General features: G+C 45.7%; 1 protein-coding gene across 2 annotated transcripts in view; it reads left to right on the top strand.

The window, feature by feature from the left end:
• Positions 1-14,314: 14,314 nt before the first annotated feature.
• DAPK1 (death associated protein kinase 1) overlaps positions 14,315-19,919 on the top strand; it is a 217,595-nt gene continuing 211,990 nt past the window's right edge. Inside the window, exons 1-2 of one of the 2 annotated variants that reach the window (XM_055124125.1) lie at positions 14,315-14,426; positions 15,538-15,735. In XM_055124125.1, the coding sequence (XP_054980100.1) occupies positions 15,674-15,735 (62 nt within the window). In that variant the 5' untranslated portion in view covers positions 14,315-14,426; positions 15,538-15,673. Of the gene's footprint in view, positions 14,427-14,884; positions 15,254-15,317; positions 15,736-19,919 lie in introns of those variants that run through there. The other variant, XM_055124118.1, reaches the window with a different exon arrangement.

The raw sequence follows: 19,919 nt of genomic DNA, 5'->3' as shown, positions 1-19,919 counted from the left end.
ACTCCAGAATGCAAAGTATGTACTCCAGTTACTCCTTTGAGCCATCTTCCCAATCTTAGGGCAAAGATTCTTAAGAGGTTTCTAAATTTAGCAGTCTACTTAGATATGCAGTACAGTATTGATTGAGTGACATAACCCGTATATATGTAAGTTTAACTTGCTTTAAATAGCACATAAGTAAAATGTGTAAATTTGGCTATAAGCAGGATAATGAAATGGAAAGATATGGAAAGTAATTTACTACATCCAGGTACCCTGTAAGTTTTAAAGTTCCTAGGACAAAATGAAAAATGAACAATTTACAAAGAAATCGCTCATTAAATTCCTGACTTTATGAGCTTTCCAACACGTTTGAATATTAAAGATTGAGATATTATTCTAAGGAGGAACTACTGAGCTCTATGCAGTTTACAATTTCCTGATTTTGGAATTCATGTTTGACTGTGAACTCTTTTACTCACAGAACAAAGTAGCATATTGGGCCAGAATAATAAAACAGCCAGTAGGGCGCTTCTCTTGCACACAGCAAACCAGGGTTAGATTCGTGACATCCCATATGGTCCCCCAAACCTCACCAGGAATGATTTCTGTACACAGAACCAGGAGTAAGCCCTGAACACTGCTGGGTGTAGCCCCCAAACAAAATTTATTAGAATGTTAAGAAATTACATTCCGTGAACCAGAGTGGGGTGGGGGAAAATCCATAGCAATAAACTACAAGAATCTACACCAAGGAAGTACCTCAAATGATAGAACACATGGCTACATGCACTGCCTGAGTTTGGCCTCGAGGTCGACACACTTCTTCAAGCACTGCAGAATGTGGTGACACACAGCACTGCCCAGCTGGAGCACCATTCCTAAGGTCTCCACTGACAGGCAGAGTAGTGCCAGGAGTGGCCCATTTAAAAAGTAATAGTCACAGTAAAATAAAACAAAAGCCAAACAATGCAATTCAAAAAAGGGACGGAAGTCCTTAATAGAAATCAGACCAAAGAATATGTACATAAGGCAAGAAAGCAATGAAACTGTGTTCACATAATATATCATTAGGGAACTACAAATGAAAACAACACATCAATACCATAGCACTCATATCAGAATGGCCAAGATCTAAAACCCAGACAATATCAAATGTTGGTGAGAATGCAGGCTTACAGGACCTCTCATCCATTGCTGGTGGTAGTGTAAAAATGGCTATAGTGATTCTGGAAGATTCTTTGGCATCTTCTTACAAAACTACACAAGATCTAGCAGTCGGCCCTCTTGGTATTTACTGAAAAGAGTTGAAAATGTGTATCTCAACAAAACCTATTACATAAGTATTTAGGCAGCTTTATTCACAATTGTCAAAACTTAAAAGCAATTAAGATACCTTTCAGTAGCTACCTAGATAAACAAATTGTTGTACAACAAGACAATGGATATTACTCATCACTCAAATAAATTGAGCTATTGGGGCTCATTTTATTAAATGATAAAATGAGAAAATATTGTGGAAAAGGTACTTGCCTTGCATGAAGCCAAGCTGAGTTCTAACCCTGGAGTTACATATGTCGGGACCAGGGTGTGACTCCTGGTCCCACCAAGAGTATAACCACTGTGGCCCCAAAACCATCATAAAAAGTGTTACCAACTCATGATGAGACATGAAAGAAACTAAAATGCATATTACTAAGTGGAAGTAGGTGATATGTAAAGGCTGCAGTCTTTCAGGTCCAAGACATTCAGGAAAAGGCATAACTACATAGCCTTTTATGCATCAGTGTAAGCTTATAACATAGAAAATGAACCACTTTGGGCCAAGATGTTGATAATGGAGTATTTTGTGTATGTATGGGGCCAGGTATATATGAGAAATCTCTGTATTTTCCCCCTCAATTTTACTATGTTTCTTAACTTGGTCTGAAAGAATAGTCCTTTTTTTTCAAAGCAATCCATTCAGGGGAACACTGCACACCAGTACAATCTGGTCCATGTTGACTGCTACATTAACTACTTGCAGTATCTATTTGGTTTAAAACTTCTTTTATTCCCCCAAACCCCAAAAGAGTATTCATTGTTATCAAGACCTATTATATGATTTTGCACAAGATTTCATTATTAGGAATGCTAATAACAGCACAGTGCATTGTGGAATGTGGGTGTCCTCAACAGTCACCTTGTTTTATACTTTTCTAAAAGTTCATAGAAGCTTTCTTATCTATCTTTACTCTCACTTCTAGTGGCTCAGTAAAGTGGGGAACAAGGGAGATAAACATGAGAAAAGAGATCTTCCACTTCTCTATTTCACCCTCTGTGGCCACTAGAATTCCTGGAAATGCCTGGACAGGTCAGGGTTGGAAAAGTCTATTCCAATCTCTACAAGTATTTTGGGTCCAGCGCCTCACAGAAGAGAATTTTAGGAGGTGAAAAGGTGAAGTAAAATGGATTCACTTTTTTTTTCAAGATAGTTTTCTTTGAAAAGTTACTTAAAACTTTTAATCCCCAAGGTGAATCTCTAAGGTGAAGAATGTTTACAAAGTGGGTTTAATAAGAGAGCGAGAGAGACAGAGAAAGAGAGAGATAGTATATGTTCAAGAGAGAACAGGGACTTCTTCAAAGTGGAGAAAGTAAAGATGCATAGAGATAATTCTTCCAAATGAATTTTTCCTGGAGTCTTTCATGGATAAAAGTAAATCTAGGCATTGCCACAAGAAAGTCTTGCACCACTGAGAATCTTCTCATAATCTCATTCCTTGCACTATTGGTGGTCTCTTCATAAATTTCTTATAGATTCTTCTGTAGCTTCTTCTCTGAGAAATCCACTCTTTCTCCTCCTCCTGGGTGAAGTCTTGAATTTCTCCATCTGGTGATGCTTCAGTTTCTCTTTCTCTCTCTCTCTCTTTCTCTCTCTCTCTCTCTCATTAAACCCACTTTGTAAACATTCTTCACCTTAGAGATTCACCTTGGAGATTTCTCCACATCTAGATGCTTAATTCCTTTTTTTTCATTAGGATGAATTCTGTCACTGGCATCTCAACCTGATCATTACCTAAAATATGTACTGTAGATTTTTCCCCTCTAAAGAACACCTCTATCTCTATCTTTCTCTTTCTTCCTTTCTCTCTCCCACACCCAGTCTTTGTTTCTTTGTCTCTGTCTCTTATTCTGTCTCTCTCTGCCCCTCCTCCATCCCATGGCACACACCCAGACAAATAACCAAGTACAGGCAGGGTTCAGTTGCCAAGAAACTTCAGATTCATGCAGGACCTGAATGTCCAGGCAGGGATAGGTGATGAGCATAGGAATCTCACCCATACGCATGTGGCCATTGCCAAAGATGAGAAAAACTGGAACAGAAATTGTGGAGACCCAGTCACAGGTGCATAGTACATGGAACTTCCCCTTGTATGCATGAACTGTGGCTGGAAACTAAGGTAAACCGGGATGTCAAGGAACCATTAGAATACAGTCCAGGAAAGACATAGGGACATGATTTCAGAACAGGGAAGTGACACAGAAGCAGGATCTAGTCATCAGACACTGGAGATGGGTAGACACTGTGGGAAGGTACTGGGACATTATACAGTACCAGGGATGGGACTAGTGGTATCGTATGCTAGTGAAGGAGCGGCCTAGACACTTGGGACATTTACTTAAACTGCACAGTAAACTCTTTTTTTCTTCTGAGTTTTTGAATGCAAATCTTTCATGCAATTCTCAAGAACCCACCCAGTGCAGTTTCACACTTATATGACCACTCAGAAGATGTTTGCTCTCTTTTGTCACCACATAAGACTTAAATCTATCTCCTTTCTTACCTTGAAATAAGTCACTAAAAAGGATGATACAATGGCGTCCAGAGGAATGGTACAGTGGGGAGGGTGCTTGTCTTGCATGCTGATGCCCAGTTTCAGAGCTGGGTACCACACATGGTTTCCCCAACACCACCAGGAGTGATCCTTGAGCTCAAAGCAAGGGGCAAGTGCTCAACATTCCAAACAAAAAAAACCAACCAGGGCTGCCCAACCAGCTCAGAGAGATGAACTATGTATCGGCAATGCCTTTCACCGCCATGCCAGCACCGTCCAGTCAGATGTTTACTACCCACTCACCTCCACCTGCTGAATATTGGCAGGGAGAGAGCGCTGAATTCCCAGTGGAGATGGAAAAGCCTTGTAAAGAAGAGCTGAGTGTGTCTTTCTGGGGAGGACTGCAGGGCGGTAGGGCTTTCCGTTGGTTAGTCGCTGGAGAGGCAATGACCCTCTGGGAAGGGGTTATGGCAGCAAAATGCAGATACTAGGTCAGGAAACAGTTTGCTTCCATGCCCGTGTGAGGCTTGGGCATGTTTGTAGTGGACATGCCATGGCCCCATGGCCCTGACATCTGGAAGATGCCATGAGCATGTGTCGTGGTGCACGTAGGAGCTGTGCTGCTGACATTATCGAGTATGATGCAGTGAAAGACTACGCGTTTGTTCTCATGGAAAGAACAGTGTAGATGCCAACACCTCCACCAACGGCAAAGAAGTGGATGGAACGCATCAAGCGGAACACTGAACCCAGGGTCAGAGGAAAGGGCCTGACCCAGCTAGCCAGGCTCTGGAAAACTTCAGAGGCTCAAGGCATTCCCTGGGCCTGATGGCTTTTCTGTCACCTTCTACTATTAGCAGACTTTTGGCAACAGCACTGGTAGCTATGATGGGAAAGCCCGCCAGCTTGTGCCATCCTCTGGCTCCAATGTTTAAAGAAGGCCTTTGATTCTGTTGAGACTGAAGTGGTCATTGAAGCCCTAGCCAAACCAGGGGTTCAAACTCAGTACATCAGGATCTTTCGTGAGCTGCATTACGGATCCACCACCAGGATCTCACCATTCTACAAAAAAGTGATCATCAACATAAAGAGAGGGGTTTGGCAGGGTGATACCATTTCACCAAATCTCTTCTGTGCCACCCTTGAGAACATCATGCGATGACTGGAATGGGAAGGAATGGGAGTGAAGATCAGCAGCTACAACACCTCTGCTTTGCTGATGATATCGTTCTAATAACACCAAACATTAGCCTAGCTGTACAAATACTGGCCAACTTTGACTATGAGTGTGGAAAGGTCACACTGCAGCTGAATCTCACAAAGACAATGTTCATGAGAAATGGACTAGTTCCTATTGTTCCATTTGTTCTCAATGGAACGAACCTCTCCAAAAGCAGCAGTTATGTGTACCTAGGTCAAACACTCAACATGACGGATGACTTGGCGCCAGAACTGTGCAGGAGGAAGAGAGTGGCGTAGAATGCATTCAAGAGCATAGAAGAAGTTAAGAGGACGAAGAAACTCCAACTCTGGGCACATCTTTTTGACTCCACCTTTCTTCCTGCACTAACATATGCCTCAGAGACCTGGGCCCTACGAAACAGGAAGAGAACGCTATTCCGGTCTCCCAAAGAGGAATTGAAAGAGCTATGCTTGGAGTATCACATTTCACTCAAGTGAGAGAAGGAATCTGGAGTTCCAACCTCCATCTCGATTGAGGTCAGGGACACTGCCTCATTTGCCAAGGCATCGAAAATCAGATGGACCCGACACAGAATGCAATTTGGAGACGACTGCTGGATTAGAGTCAACTGGATTCCATGGAACATCAAAAGAACACCTGGCCATCCACCTACGAGATAGTCAGACTTCTCCGTCACGACCCTGAATGAACGTTTTGATGCTCTTCGTGTTCCTGGAGCGAACAGATGTCATTGGGCTGCACTAGCATGAGACAGAGACAAATGGAGACCTTACTGGTGCCTGCTCGAGCAAATTGATGAGCAAAGGGATGACAAGTGATACAAGTGATCTATTCATAGGACTATTATTTCTGAGCCTTGACCTCAGATTTCTTCCTTCCTTAGTATCTCTAGTCATTTTATTTATTTTTATTTTTTATTATTATTTTTTTTTAAATTAAAAAAAATTTTATTAGTGAATCACCGTGAGGTACAGTTACAAACTTATGAACTTTCGTGTTTGCATTTCAGTCATACAGTGATCGTTTACCCATCCCTCCACCAGTGCCCATTCTCCTCCACCAATGTTCCCAGTATCCCTCCCACCACCCTTGCCCCATCCCCCACCACCTCACCCTGCCTCTGTGGCAGGGCATTCCCTTTTGTTCTCTCTCCTTTTGGATGTTGGAGAAGGATGCACATTTATAGAGCTTACGCCTTAAAGGATATTGAGGAACAGGACTGGAATCACTCTCAGGCTGCCTGACTTAAGGCCTTAGAGTTCTTCTCAAATTGCCATTTTTTTTACATTTTAGAGAGCATTTCAGATTTTTGAGGCACTTGTCCAAAATGCTGGTTTTCAATCCTCACCTTCCACCCCCATCCTTCCAATCACTGGGGATGGACTCACTGACTTTAGCACAAGATTTAAGATTTTGTTCTTATGTTTTCCCTTTCCTTTCCTTCCTTTTTTTTTTTTTAATTTTATTGAATCACCATGTGGAGGGTTACATAGTTCTCAGGATTATGTCGGTTATACAATTCTCAAACACCCTTCCCTTCACCAGTGCCCATCCTCCATCACCAACCCCCCCAGTATACCTGCCGCCCCCTCCCACCTCCCCAGTCCCCACCCTTGTACTTGATAAGTTTCACTTCATTTATGCCTTATCTCGATTACATTCCATGTTTCAACACACAACTCACTACCGTTGTTGGGGTTTCCCCCAAAAAAGAAAAGCAGTCCTATTGCCAAGGAGGCATTTGATAGTTCTCCACTGCTAAGAATATAGAGATATTAAGTCCCGCTGTTTGTTACATAACTTTTCTTTTTCCCCCTTGCCCCGCGCCACCGAGTTCACGCCTGTTTAGTAATCGCCACGCTGCCTGACAAGGGAAAAGAAAAGAAAAAAAAAAAAACGAAAAAAACGAAAAGGATGGTTATTTCCCGTCATCAGCAGACGTGGGGCTCTGGCTTAGTTGATAGACTAGTAGAGTGTCTGGAAGCAGTTTCTGGAACCGAAGGTCTTGCGCTGGTATCGGCTCCGGCTCGAGATTCCACCAGCGTCCCACTGTTCCATGTACATAATTTTTCCCCTTATATCCCATTTCCACGCCACCAGGTCTGTTTGCTTAATGGACCTCACACTGTAGTTGACGACACGCCGCGTTTCTTCCCGAGAAAGAAGAAAATTTCTTCTCAGCTGGCGTGGGGATATAGCTTAGTTTAGTCTAGAGAGATGGCTACCGTTTTGATTGCCTTCAATATTTCAGCAACAGACTTACTATTCTTGTTAGGATCTCCCACAAAAGTCCGACCCATTAAAAGCGAACCATTACATATTGCTGCTGCTAAGATGACATTAGGTCGCGCGGCCGCGGCAGCGGCCGCGCGGTTTTGGGTTTCTGTATAAAGTCCAGGGAAAGTACAACCAGAAATAACATCACTACAAACTTTTACCCTTTTATGGTGCTCATAAGATGGAGAAGTCCTGCGCTGTGTTCAGGAGGGAGGAGTTGAGAGAGAGAGACAGGTTAAAAGAATTGGGGGATGCCCGGGTCCCACTGTTTCAGCGCCCCGTGGGGTCTCTGGTCCCATGCCGGAATTAGTTCAGTGGGCTGCCTGGAGTCCAAGGGCGCTCCCTTGGGCTCTTCCATCCTGTCCGCTCCGCAGCCGGATCCAAAGGGCTCTCTAGTCATTTTAAACATTCCTATTTTTAGGCTCTATGCATTATGCCCTTAGCAAGGATCTATTCTCCAATTTATTAAAACTGCTGACTACTTTTGACTATTCTTCTTCTGCTTTCAGAGATTGTGGCTGGGATATCCCATTTATTTTTAGACATGATTTACTAAATAGCAAAAATCCTTGGGCAGTGGTGATACAATTTCCAACTGTAAAACTCTTCCCATATAAAATTGCTACCTGTTGGGTCTGGAGATATACTACAGCACTTGCCTTGTGTGTGGCTAACCTGGGTCCAACCCGTACCCAGCACCACATGTGGCCCCTGAGCCTCTTCAGGAGCAAACCCTGAACACTGCCAGGTGTGGCCCAATATCTAAAACAATTAAATAATTAATTAATTAAATTGCCAATTGCCATTTTCACCACATATTTTACAATATACAAGTTTTCTTTTTCTTTTTTTTTTTTTGGTCTTTTTTGGGTCACACCTGGCGATGCACAGGGGTTACTCCTGACTCTGCACTCAGGAATTACTCCTGGCGGTGCTCAGGGGACCATATGGGATGCTGGGATTTGAACCCAGGTCGGCCGCGTGCAAGGCAAACGCCCTACCCGCTGTGCTATCACTCCAGCCCCGATATACAAGTTTTCTGATGTGCATTTTGGCTAAAACATGAAGGTTGTGTGTATTTCAGAATATTATTTTATATGAATAATTACACTAAAGGATAATAATTTAGGAAAAAATAGTCATCATATGTCTCACACTTCTTGTATCATGCATTCTACTGGGGAGGATCAGGGTAGAGTGGCCCAGGTCTGGCAGTGCTCAGGCTTACTCCTGACTCTGCCAAGGACCACATTCTGATGCTTTGGATGTGCAGTGCTTGGAATTGTTTTTGAGGTCATTTGTGTTCAAGGCAAGCACCATACCCACTTTAGTGTCTCCTGGCCCCACAAACACTCAGTTTTAAATGCTCTCATAGGAGGCATGTAATTACCACAGAGTGGTAACCTAATTTCTACCATATTTTTAATGTATTTGATTTTCAGCTACCCTCAAAGACATAAATCATCGATTTGATCACTCAAAGAACCTATAACAGTTTTAAAATCTTAGAGTAACTTATAATGAAGAACCTAATCAAATTACTTCAAATCACTTTGAAAAGACATATTTAAGTTAAATATTTATTAGATTTATTAAAATATAATTGTAATATGCAAAATAATACTCTAATATTTGAAAAATTAATCACCTATGCAAAAAGTTAAGATAGGATTGGGGGTGTATGTTTTTTGTTTTTTTTTTATTTTTATTTTATCACCATGTGGAAAGTTACAAAGTTCTCAGGTTTATGTCTCAGTTATACAATATTTAAACACCATCCCTTCACCAGTGCCCGTATTCCACCACCAAAATTCCCAGTATACCCCCGCCCCCGCCCCCCACCCCCAAATGTATAACTGATGAATTTCACTTCATTTTCTCTTTACCTTGATTACGTTCCATATTTCAACACAAAACTCACTATTGTTGTGGGAGTTTCCCCCCCAAAAAAGACAGCCCTACTAAGGAAGCATTCGATAATTAGTTTTCCATTAAAAGATTGTATGTTTTCAGTTTTTAGAAAAGGTCGAGTGGCCGCGTTAGCGGCCCTGAGGTTCGGATGTGTCCCAGTCCCGCATCCCGGAGCCGTGTTAGTTGCTGCTCAGTGTCGCCAGGGCTCCATTTGGAGAAGGTGTGGTGGCTGCACCTCCTCCGTCTGGATCCCTGGTGTTGCTGGCCCGGTTTCGGGTCTGGAGCATTCTCCGGCCGTGTTGCTCACCAGAACGCCTGGCTGCTTCTCTGTTAAATGTCTGGGGGTGCATGTTTTTGACCCACAGGAGAATGAGGTATACTGCAGAGAGGAGAATGCAGTTGTACTGAAGTGGTGGGGAATGTCTGTGAGCTCTTGTGTCAGTGGTTAAAGACTGCTTTCAGAGATTGTGGTTGTAGTGCCATACTTTGGAATTTCTTCTAATAAACTTAAATAAATAGGGCTCAGGGACCATATGGGGTGCTAAAATGCCAATCTATATTCAAGGAATACAAAGTTCAGGGCTAAGTGACCTGTCCAAGGTCAATTCAAAGCTAAACTGTCATGAGTATTAGATCCAATTATGTGACTCTTTACACCAAAAATATCTTAACAGCATGTCAGTAAGGGTAGACATAGCATAGTAGCACTGTAGCACTGTCGTCCTGCTGTTTATTGATCTGCTCAAGGAGGCACCAGTAGTGTCTCCATTGTGAGACTTGTTACTGTTTTTGGCATATTGAATAAACCACAGGTAGCTTGCCAGGCTCTGCCATGCAGGCGGGATACTCTCAGTAGCTTGCTGGGCTCTCTGAGAGGGATGAAGGAAGTGAACCTAGGTCAGCCATGTATAAATCAAATGCTTTAGCTTGTGTGCTATTGCTCCAGTCCAGGTATAGCATACTATCCCCAAATCCTTCCTTACTGCCTTGGAAAACATTAATCTTGCAGAAAAGTGCATATATCACTCAGAACTAGATCAGTTCTGAGTAATATATTACTGACAGGGCACTTAGGTTGCATGTTGATGATCTGGGTTTTTTCTCTGGCACCCCATCTGGTCCCTATGCGGAGCCAGGAGCACCTCCAAATGTGGTTCATGGGCCAAACTGTGCTCCATATATTGCACAAAAAGCAGTCATGCATAAGTACTTGCATGTTTTTCCCAAACGATCTACTTTCAATTTCCCTACAGATGTATTCTACATCTACCTAAGGTGAATCACATTTTCTGTTACTTTGACTGTTTTCTCACCTTGCAAGATCCTTTTGTATTAACTTGCAAATTCACCACATAGATTGAAGTTCACACCCAATTTGGAACTTTCTGATGATAACATCATCATGAATGTGTAAATGAAAAAAAAAGTTCTTTAAAAGGAGATCTGATGGCTGGGGTTATGGCTCAGCAGTAGAGCCCATGTCCTTAGCATGCATGAGCTCCTAGAATTGGTCCCTTAATATTTGACAACCCCCCCATTTTTTTTTAATGAAAAAGAGCCTAATGTAAACTCTAAAGGGGGCACCCTCTTCCTCAGTTGCCTGTTGTCCCACTCCTCCTCTTCCACTTTTTTCTCTTCCTATTCTTCCTCTCCTTCCTCCTTTTTCTCCTCCTCCTCCTCCCCTTCCTCCTTTGCCTCCTTCTGCATTTCCTCCTCCTTTTCCTCTTCCTCCATTTCTATTGAACCAGAGTTTTTAAAACTCTCAGTTTAGGGACAGAAGAGATAATAAAATGAATAAAGTGGCTAACCCAGGTTCAATCCTAGGTACCCCATCTAGTTCCCCGAAAGCACCGTCAGGAGTAAGCCCTGAGCACAGAGCCAGAAGTAAGCCCTGAGCACTCAGGGCATGGTTTCTGAAACAAAACAACTCCATTACAAAAGAACTTATTTTAGAAAGTCTGTTGATTTCAGTTTTAGTGTGAACCTGAAATCTTGAGGCAATTCAAGTATCAGTTTTTATAATTTTAGAAAATAATCTTACTGTCGGTGGTTTTTTGTTTGTTTTCCTTCGGAGTTCTCTGCCCAGTGAATCACCAGACTTGGTGAAAGCATGAGCTACAAAGCAGAGAGAAGGTATAAGGGGTGCCTGTTAGATCTTGGTCTCTGTATCCAGAGTCCTCAGAACTATGTGCAAGCCATATTGGTAGTGTTATATTATGTAGTAGACACTTCTTTTTGTAACTAATTTTTTTCATTATTATTGAATCACTGAGAGAACAGTTACAAAGCTTTCAGGTTTAAATCTCGGTCATGATCGAACACCCATCCCTTCACCAGTGCACATGTTCCACCAACAAAATCCTCCTATCCCACCCGTCCCCATGCCTGTGTGGCAGATGATTTCCACTTTAGTCTCTCTTCTACTTTGATTACATTCAATTTTTTGACAGAAGACCCACGATTATTATTTGGAATTTTCCCCCAACAATTAGATCTGCGTAAAAGGTATCATTAGATAATTTATTTTCTATTGCTGATAATGAAGATCATATGATGTCACAGGGCTGCTGCTGCGGCCATGATATTTTGGATTTCTGGTATTTTAGTAATTGAGTCTGGAGGGATTTCTGCCAAAAGCTGCTGGGTTTTGAAATAGGTTTGTGTGCCTCTGGGATCATGGCCGTTCAGGAGTCCACGGAGCCATTTGTGGGCGGCAACTCAGGCTCTTGGGGGGGAGGGGCTGTTTCCACCCCCCCCCCATCCCGAGAGGCCCCGCCAGTCTCCTCACTGCAAGCTCAAACCTCTGTCTAATAGGCTTGAAGGATGGGGGTCACCATGCTGCCACCGAGGGAGAAAGGTGGAAGGGACAACACCCTTTCCCACCCGGGGTGGCCCGGGGCTGGGGCCATAGTTTTTTTTTTTTTTTTAAGAATTTTATTTTATTGAATCACCATGTGGAAAATTACAATGCTTTCAGGCTTAAGTCTCAGTCATACAATGCTGAAAAAACCATCCCTTTACCAGTGCCCATATCCCACCACCAAAAAGAAAACCACACCTCCCATCTCGCCCCCCCACCCCCCCATGTAACTGATAAATTTCACTTTACTTTCTATTTACTATGGTTACATTCAATATTTCAACACAAACCTCACTATTATTGTTAGGAGTACCCCACTAGTCAGACCTGTTGTGAAGAGATATGAGGTTTTGGATTTCTGTACTTTAACAACTAAGTCCAGGGAGATTTCTTCCAGATATTGGATCGTTGCAAGCTTGTAAACCCCATCTGTGATCGTCATAATATGGCGGTCACCACGCCCTTCACCCCCAGCAAGGAAAAGGCGAGAGAGAGAAATGCCTTTCCCCTCCTGGGCGGGCATGGGGCCTCGGTTTAGTTCTAGTCTGGAGACATTCTGCAAGGAGCTGCCCATGCCGAAAAATTTAGCTGGCGTCTGGAGTCACGCTCATGCAGCTGCGGAGAGGCCGCACACATGTGCGGCCCCCGGGACCACATCTTGGGGGCCAGTAGACACTTTTAAAAAGCAAAAGATAAATGAAGTTTGATACTATATATTTTTTACTCCCAAATAGCTCAAATACTATTGTTAGTAGGAAACCCCCAGGGTTGGTGAGCTCTTGATCTTTGACATGGAAAGCTATGCAGGAGGGCAGTCGCTGAGGAAAAGCTGGTCTACTCCTTCAACAGAGAGAAGAGGAAACACTAACAGGAGCAGCCTTCAAGCGGTGTATCAGCAGGGCAGGTTCCCAGCAATGGAAGTTCCATGGCCATTTCCAGTCTACCTTGGGGGTCCCAGGGCTAGTGCAGGCTGGGAGGTGACTCTCCCTATGGCACCTGGTCCTTATAAGGGAACTGGGGAGAGACAGTGTAGGAAATGGAAAAGTCTATTCAGTTTCTGCTCTATTGGGGGAGGGGGAAAAGGCCTAGGATTTGAAAGTCTCTTCTCACTTTTTCTGATAGAAAACCTCGGCCTGGAGCTGCAGGAGTCTTGCTCCTTAAAGTACTTTTGCTCTGACACTCAATAAGGGGAAGGTGTAACATGTCAGCAATGGCCAGAGGAATAATAAACTGGGCAAGCACGTGTAAGTATGTCAGCAGGTCCCGGTTCATCTCTGGCCTACATATGGTTCCTGAGTGATCCCTAAGTACTGCCAGGTGCATCCTGCTCCACAGTAGTACAATAACACCAACACTATCATTTGAGCATGTAATTAAAGTAATAGTCATATTTTTCATTCCTATTTTCACATTGTCTTGGAATCTGAGGTACACCTGTATATATCATATGTGAAACTATTTATATTTCAACTTATCAGTAGCTGATACAGCTTGGACAGCACTTGAGGCTTCTGCAAACCCCATTCTTTCTTCTCTGTTGCCTACCATACCTTTGATATCTCATAGTCTGGCCCATTCTTCCCTCTCCCCTGGCTTTTTGGGCCACACTCTGGGCTTACCCCTGATCCTGATGGGCCTCGAGGGAACCTATGTGGTGACTGTGATTGAACCAGACTTGGCCACGTGCAAGGCAAATGCCCCGCACAGTACTATTGCTCTGGCTCCCTCTCCTTTATTTTCTGCCCCTTTGTCTCCATAGAACTGATGTCTGAAATACTCGTACTTGCTTATACATTTGTCTACATCTTTTCCAAGAGAATGTGTGTTTTGGTGGGCAAGGGCTTTTTGTTTTGGCGGCTGAACCTGATGGTGTTCAGGTGGCTACTTTAGAGACCTAAGGGTGCTCACGTGGTATTAGCCAACAGAACCGAGGCCACCCACGTGCAAGCATGCACTCCAGCTTTCCCCATCCCTGTCAGGCATTTTCCTGGTTTGCCTTGTGGCTGGCATGTTCTAGACGTTCAGTACACAGGAGAGGGACACAGGAACAGCATCTTTCTAGCCTCCAGCAAGAGGCGGAGTTCCAGGTGGGGCAGTAAGCAGCTGGGAGCGGGGAGAGTGGGCGTGTGCGGGGGCGGGTGTGTACTGGGCGGTGTGCGCTTATGCGCGCGCGTGTGAGGGGTGTGTGCGCATGTGTGCGCGCGTGTGCGGGGTGTGTGCGCATGTGTGCATGCGTGTACAGGGTGTGCGCGCGTGTGCAGGGTGTGTGCGGGAGTGGGGGTTGGGGGCTGCGCGCGGTGGAGCGCGCCAGAGAGCCGCCAGTCCTTTGCGCGGAGGAGCCGCGAGAGCCGTTCGCGCCGCCCGGCCGAACCGCCGCGAGGTGGGTGGCCGCGCGCTATCGGGTTCGCGGGTGCCCAGGCCGGGCCCTCCGCTCCAAGCCGCGGGGGTCGGGGACGGCCTGAGGGGTCCCCGCTCCGCTGCCTCCGGGCCCCCGCCGAGGACGCCGTGCGAGCTCGGCCTGCCGTGGGCCCCGGGAGTCGCCGCGGGGGCCCCGAGAGCCCGGCGTGCGGGGCGCGGGGCGCGGGGCGCGCGGAGCAGGCGGGGCCGCATCCCGGCTTTGTGTCGGGCGCCGGGCAGGGGCCGCCTCCGGGGTGCTGGGGCCCTGGCGGGGGGTAGTTGGGGCGCCGGGCGCGGAGGTGGGGGGACTTGGGGCGCCGGGCGGGGGGCGCCTCCGAGGGGTGGGGGGCGCCGGGCGGGGCGGGGAGTGGGTGCGCCGGGCTGGGCGCCTCCCAGGTGTGGGCGTGTGGGGGCGCGGGGCGGGGGAACACAGCCTCCGGGAGGCCCGCCTCCCCCCGCTCCCCGGCTGCCGCTGGCCGAGCCTGCGCGGTACCGGCGCGGGAGTCCCGGGAATGCGCCTCCGGGCCGGCTGCTCCGGGTGCAGCGGACTGTGCGGGCTGCCGCGCAGTGCCGGGGGTTGGAGCCGGCGGGCAGGGGCGCCCGGAGGTCCTGGGGAGGGGCTGGGGCCCAGGGGTCCGCGCGGGGCCCCGGCCTGGATTGAACAAAGGAGGCTGCCTCCCCTGGTCGGAGCGGCGGCTCGAGCTGTTCTTCCCTGCTGGTCACGGCGCTAGCACCAGCCGGGCACGGTCTTAGTGTCGCCCTGTCCCTCCCGGTGCAGGTCTCAGCGCCGCCCTCTCCTTCCCCGTGCAGGTCTCAGAGCCGCCCTCTCCCTCCCGGTGCAGGTCTCAGCGCCGCCCTCTCCTTCCCCGTGCAGGTCTCAGAGCCGCCCTGTCCCTCCCGGTGCTGGCCTCAGCGCCGCCCTGTCCCTCCCGGTGCAGGTCTCTGCCGCCCTGTCCCTCCCGGTGCTGGTCTCAGCGCCGCCCTGTCCCTCCCGGTGCAGGTCTCTGCCGCCCTGTCCCTCCCGGTGCAGGTCTCAGCGCCGCCCTGTCCCTCCCGGTGCAGGTCTCAGTGCCGCCCTCTCCTTCCTGGTTTAGGTCTCAGAGCCGCCCTCTCCCTCCCGGTGCTGGGCCGGACACGGACGCGCCCGGGCCTCGCGGTCGCGCGGCGCCGGGGATGGTTGGCGAGGCGGAGCTCCAGCGCGCCGGGCTGGGTGAAGCCTGACGGTCTATCATGGTCGTGTTCCGGCAGGAGAACGTGGACGATTACTACGACACCGGCGAGGAACTCGGCAGGTACCTGGGGTGCGGGCAGCGCTAGCGGCTGGGCTGTGGGGATGCAGAATACCGGGGGCAGTGGGCGGTGAACAGGTAGATGCATTTTTGCAGCGGCATTTCCCTCCTCTTCCCATGGATACTCAAATTATAGAAAAAGGGTTACTAACCCAGCGCTGGCTGGGGATCAGAAAGAAACCACCGAATTCGAGGGCCTGGCGGTGAACAGAGGGGATTTTCGTGTTGGATTAGAATGTGAAATCGGTTGATCAAGACCCCTTGGAGAAGAACGCATTTAGTTGCATGCAGAAACACCTGTCAGCATTTGTTTACCCTGTCTAGACAATGACAGTATGAAAAGCTCACCCCAAATCGCTCTAATTGAAGTTAGCTCTTATGTGAGATTCATATAATGTTATTAATAGGTTTAAAATTAATTGGTTTTTAAAATCTTAACGCTTTCCCTTTTAAAAATTTGTAGAACAAGTATTAATGGGTCATAAATGGAGACTTGGCAGGTGTTGGACTTGGATTTTGAAATTTCCTTAAACTGGAAATGGAATTGCCCAGTTGGTGTTAGTGATTGCGTAGGTTTCATTCACAGTGTTGATTGATGGTTTAATATGACTGTCTGGTTTCCAAGTATGTTTCCATTGCTGTGATTCTGAATGTAAAGTTGTTCAATTTTTTGGTGAACAAAGAATAAGTTCTTTGGGGCCATCTCAGGGCTGATAGTTCTCCTTTTGATTATCTAAAAGGGTGTGCTGAGCTCTGGTGTAATATTTGTGAGCACTTCAGATTCTCATCTAAATTTAAATTCAACATATGGAATTTAGTTGCAGTATATATCTGTTTTGTGGGTGAAGTAGGTGAAGGAATGTTTAAATTAGCCCAGAAAATGTGTTTTCTCCAATATGTAGCACTGTAGCACTGTCATCTCGTTGGTTGTTCATAGATTTGCTCGAGTGGGCACTAGTAACGTCTCCATTGTGAGACTTGTTGTTATTGTTTTTGGCGTATTGGATATGCCATGGGTAGCTTGCCAGGCTCTACCATGTGGGTAGGATACTCTCGGTAGCTTGCCGGGCTCTCCAAGAGGGACAGAGGGATCAAACCCGGGTCGGCCACGTGCAAGGCAAATGCCCTACCCACTGTGTTATAGCTCCAGTCCCTCCAGTATGTATCAGAATAAATATTTTTTCATCTGTAACTGATTGTCCTGGTATGTAGCTGCTTCTCTTTCATGATAAGGAAATCTAAAAGTTTGAGATTACTTAGGAGAATGTGAATGTTGAGGTTAACTACAAAAAATTTTAAGTTAAAATAACTGCATAATAAAAGTAGTTTTTTTTTAAGTTGCTGTGTCAGAATATTTCTTTTAATGTTTAGAATTGATTCAGAAGTTTTGCTGGGAGCCTTTGCTTAGGAGGAGGTTATATTGAAGAATCGCCAAGTAAATAATTAAAAGGAATGAAAGTAATGATCTCAAAAGTCGTATTTGATGGATCTATTTAAACTTAAGTGTATAAGTCACTGTCACTGTCCTCCCATTGCTCATCGATTTGTTCAAGTGGTCACCAGTAATGTCTCTCATTGTGAGACATTTTTACTGTTTTTGGCATACCCAGTACGCCACGGGTAGCTTGCCAGACTCTGCTGTGCGGGCGAGATACTCTCCGTAGCTTGCCGGGCTCTCCGAGAGGGGCGGAGGAATCAAACATGGATCGGCCGCTTGAAAAGCAAACACCCTACCACTGTGCTATCGCTCCAGCCCAAGTGTATAAGTATGTGGTTGAAATTAAGTGTATACGTATGTGGTTTAGTTAAATCAAGTTTAAATCAAGGTTGAGTTAAACTTGACTTAACTAAAATTAAATAATTTGATTCACATGATTTTCATTAACACTGGTAGTATATGAAGTTTTCTGTTGGGAGTAGGAAGAAAGATGAAAAAACTATTTGTATAATCGACCTAATTCTATAAAAAATTCTTTATTAAGAGACATAATTGAAATGTGGTGAAACAATTGCATTACAGATTAAGTACACTGAATATTTTTCTTTAAGGTCTTTTGGTTGAATTATGTGTCATGAGAAAGAAAAAAAGAGGCTCCCTGTGTCTGGGGAGGGGGCTCATGGTCTCTGTTCCAGGTGATGCAACTCCCCTGTTTCTGCTCCAGGCTTGTTCACTTGTCACTGGCCTTTAACTCTCCCTTGTCTCTGTCTATATTTCTGTGTAACAATTAGCTTACACAACATTCTTTCCATTATGTAAGCTAATCGACAAATTGTTCTTGAATAATTTATGTGCATTCAATGTTTAAAAGAAACATTTGAAAGAAGCGTTTTCTAAACCTGGGAGTTAGTGTGCTGTGAGAACAAAGTACCCAGGATTACTCACTTGGCATAGCTGCCTTTAGTTTTGTCTAAAGATGAAGTTGGTTGTTGACTCTTCCCTTCTCTCTGTAGCCGCCATGGTGATGGGGTACACTGGCACCTGGCTGTGGGTGACGTGGACACTTGGTGGTATACATTTAGTTGTGCTTTCTGGGGGTTGCATGCCAGTTTGTGCTGCTTGCACACGCATTGCCAGTATCAAGCCCCTGGCTGTGCTGCGCATCATGGGTGGCTCTCCTTTAGTGTGGGGCTTCTGGGTTTGCCCTTTCCTGGCTCAGATGCGCAGATATATTTTCAGTTATGGTACAGCGAAAAATCACTGGTGGTCTCAAGGATCATAGTCCAGCTGTCTGGCATAAGCCACAGAGCTAACGCGTTAGGCTTGAGAGACTGCAGCAGCTCAGGCTCAGCCTTATCCTTGGAAGGTGTGCTTCGGCAGCCCCTAAACCGCCTTCTGAGACCCAGTCTGTAAATCGTTATTTTTTTGAAGCTTTTTTTAGGTCCTGTGATTTTTTTTTTTTGTTATTTGCCACTTTCTGGGACAAATCCCAAGGTAAGATAAATATAAAATATACTAATTGTGGGACTGGGTGCTTGCCTTGCACATGGCCAAACTGGGTTCGATCCTCAGCTCCACATATAGTCTCCCAGGCTCTGCCAGGAGTGATCCTTGAGTTCAAAGCCAAGAGTAAGTTCTGAGCATTGCCAGGTGTGACCCCAAAACAAAACAAAAAGGTATAGTTCGTGTGACTGAATGTGTCACAGAAATTAGTAAAGGAGGCAGAAATTTAGTGGCAGAAGATGGAAACGGGCAGATATTTAGCACACATGCAGTTGTAAGGATCAGTTAGAAGCAGTATCTAGGATGGAAGAGTTTACTTATGAATATTTAGCTGTAATAAACACAGTAGCTACTTTGTTCATAAATCTATTGAGACAAATTCTATAGTTGGAGGAAAGATTTTTTTAAACAACTAGAATATAGTATTTCTATTATTTTTGTTCATACCATTATACTTTTAGGAAAACAGAATATACACATTTTGGTCTAAGTATCTGAATATATCGCTATGTCATGTATGTTTACATGTGTGTGCACATGCCTAGGGTTGTCAATGAGGCAACGGTGAGGCAACTTCTGTCCACTGTTCACAGGCTCACAATGTTCCATGAGAGTTGTGACTGAGCTCCAGGCAGACATCCTGTCTGAGTTCCTGGCAAGCACTCCCTGCATGGGAAGCTTCCCTCGCTGTCCCTCAGCATATTTCTATGTGAAGTAAGAGTCCTGTGCATCTTTCATGACTGCAGTGAAAATCACACAATCTAACACAGGTAATAGGATTTAATGATTAATAAAGAGCTAAAGAAATAGAGCCATCAGCAGCAGGTCTGGCTGAGGCATGTGTCAGGCCAGCTATGAAAAGAATCACAGGGAAACTCCTCCCAACAGCAGGGGGCTGCGCCTCTGGCTCTGGGTGATGCAGCTTTGGCCTTGAACCCGCTTGTCCTCTGAGCAGAAACAAGTCTTTGCAATGAGATGAACCCTTTCCTCTATTTTGGGGGTGTGGGGGGGTGTGAGGGAAGTGCAACTACATGTGCCAATGCTCAGGGCTTACTTCTGACTCTGAGCTCAGGAATTATTTCTAATGGTGCTCGAGGGTCTTATGGGATGCTGGGGATTGAACTGGGGTTGACCACATGCAAGGCAAGCACCTTACCCACTGTACTGTCACTCAGGCTCTGAACCTTTATCTTTAGAAGACTGGTGATCTCCTATTCCCGTGCCCTTTAGGTCCCACTGTGTGTCC

Source organism: Sorex araneus, chromosome 1 (assembly GCF_027595985.1).
Source record: "Sorex araneus isolate mSorAra2 chromosome 1, mSorAra2.pri, whole genome shotgun sequence".
Classification (NCBI taxonomy): Eukaryota; Metazoa; Chordata; class Mammalia; order Eulipotyphla; family Soricidae; genus Sorex; species Sorex araneus.
This window is presented reverse-complemented; position numbering and strand designations above follow the sequence as displayed.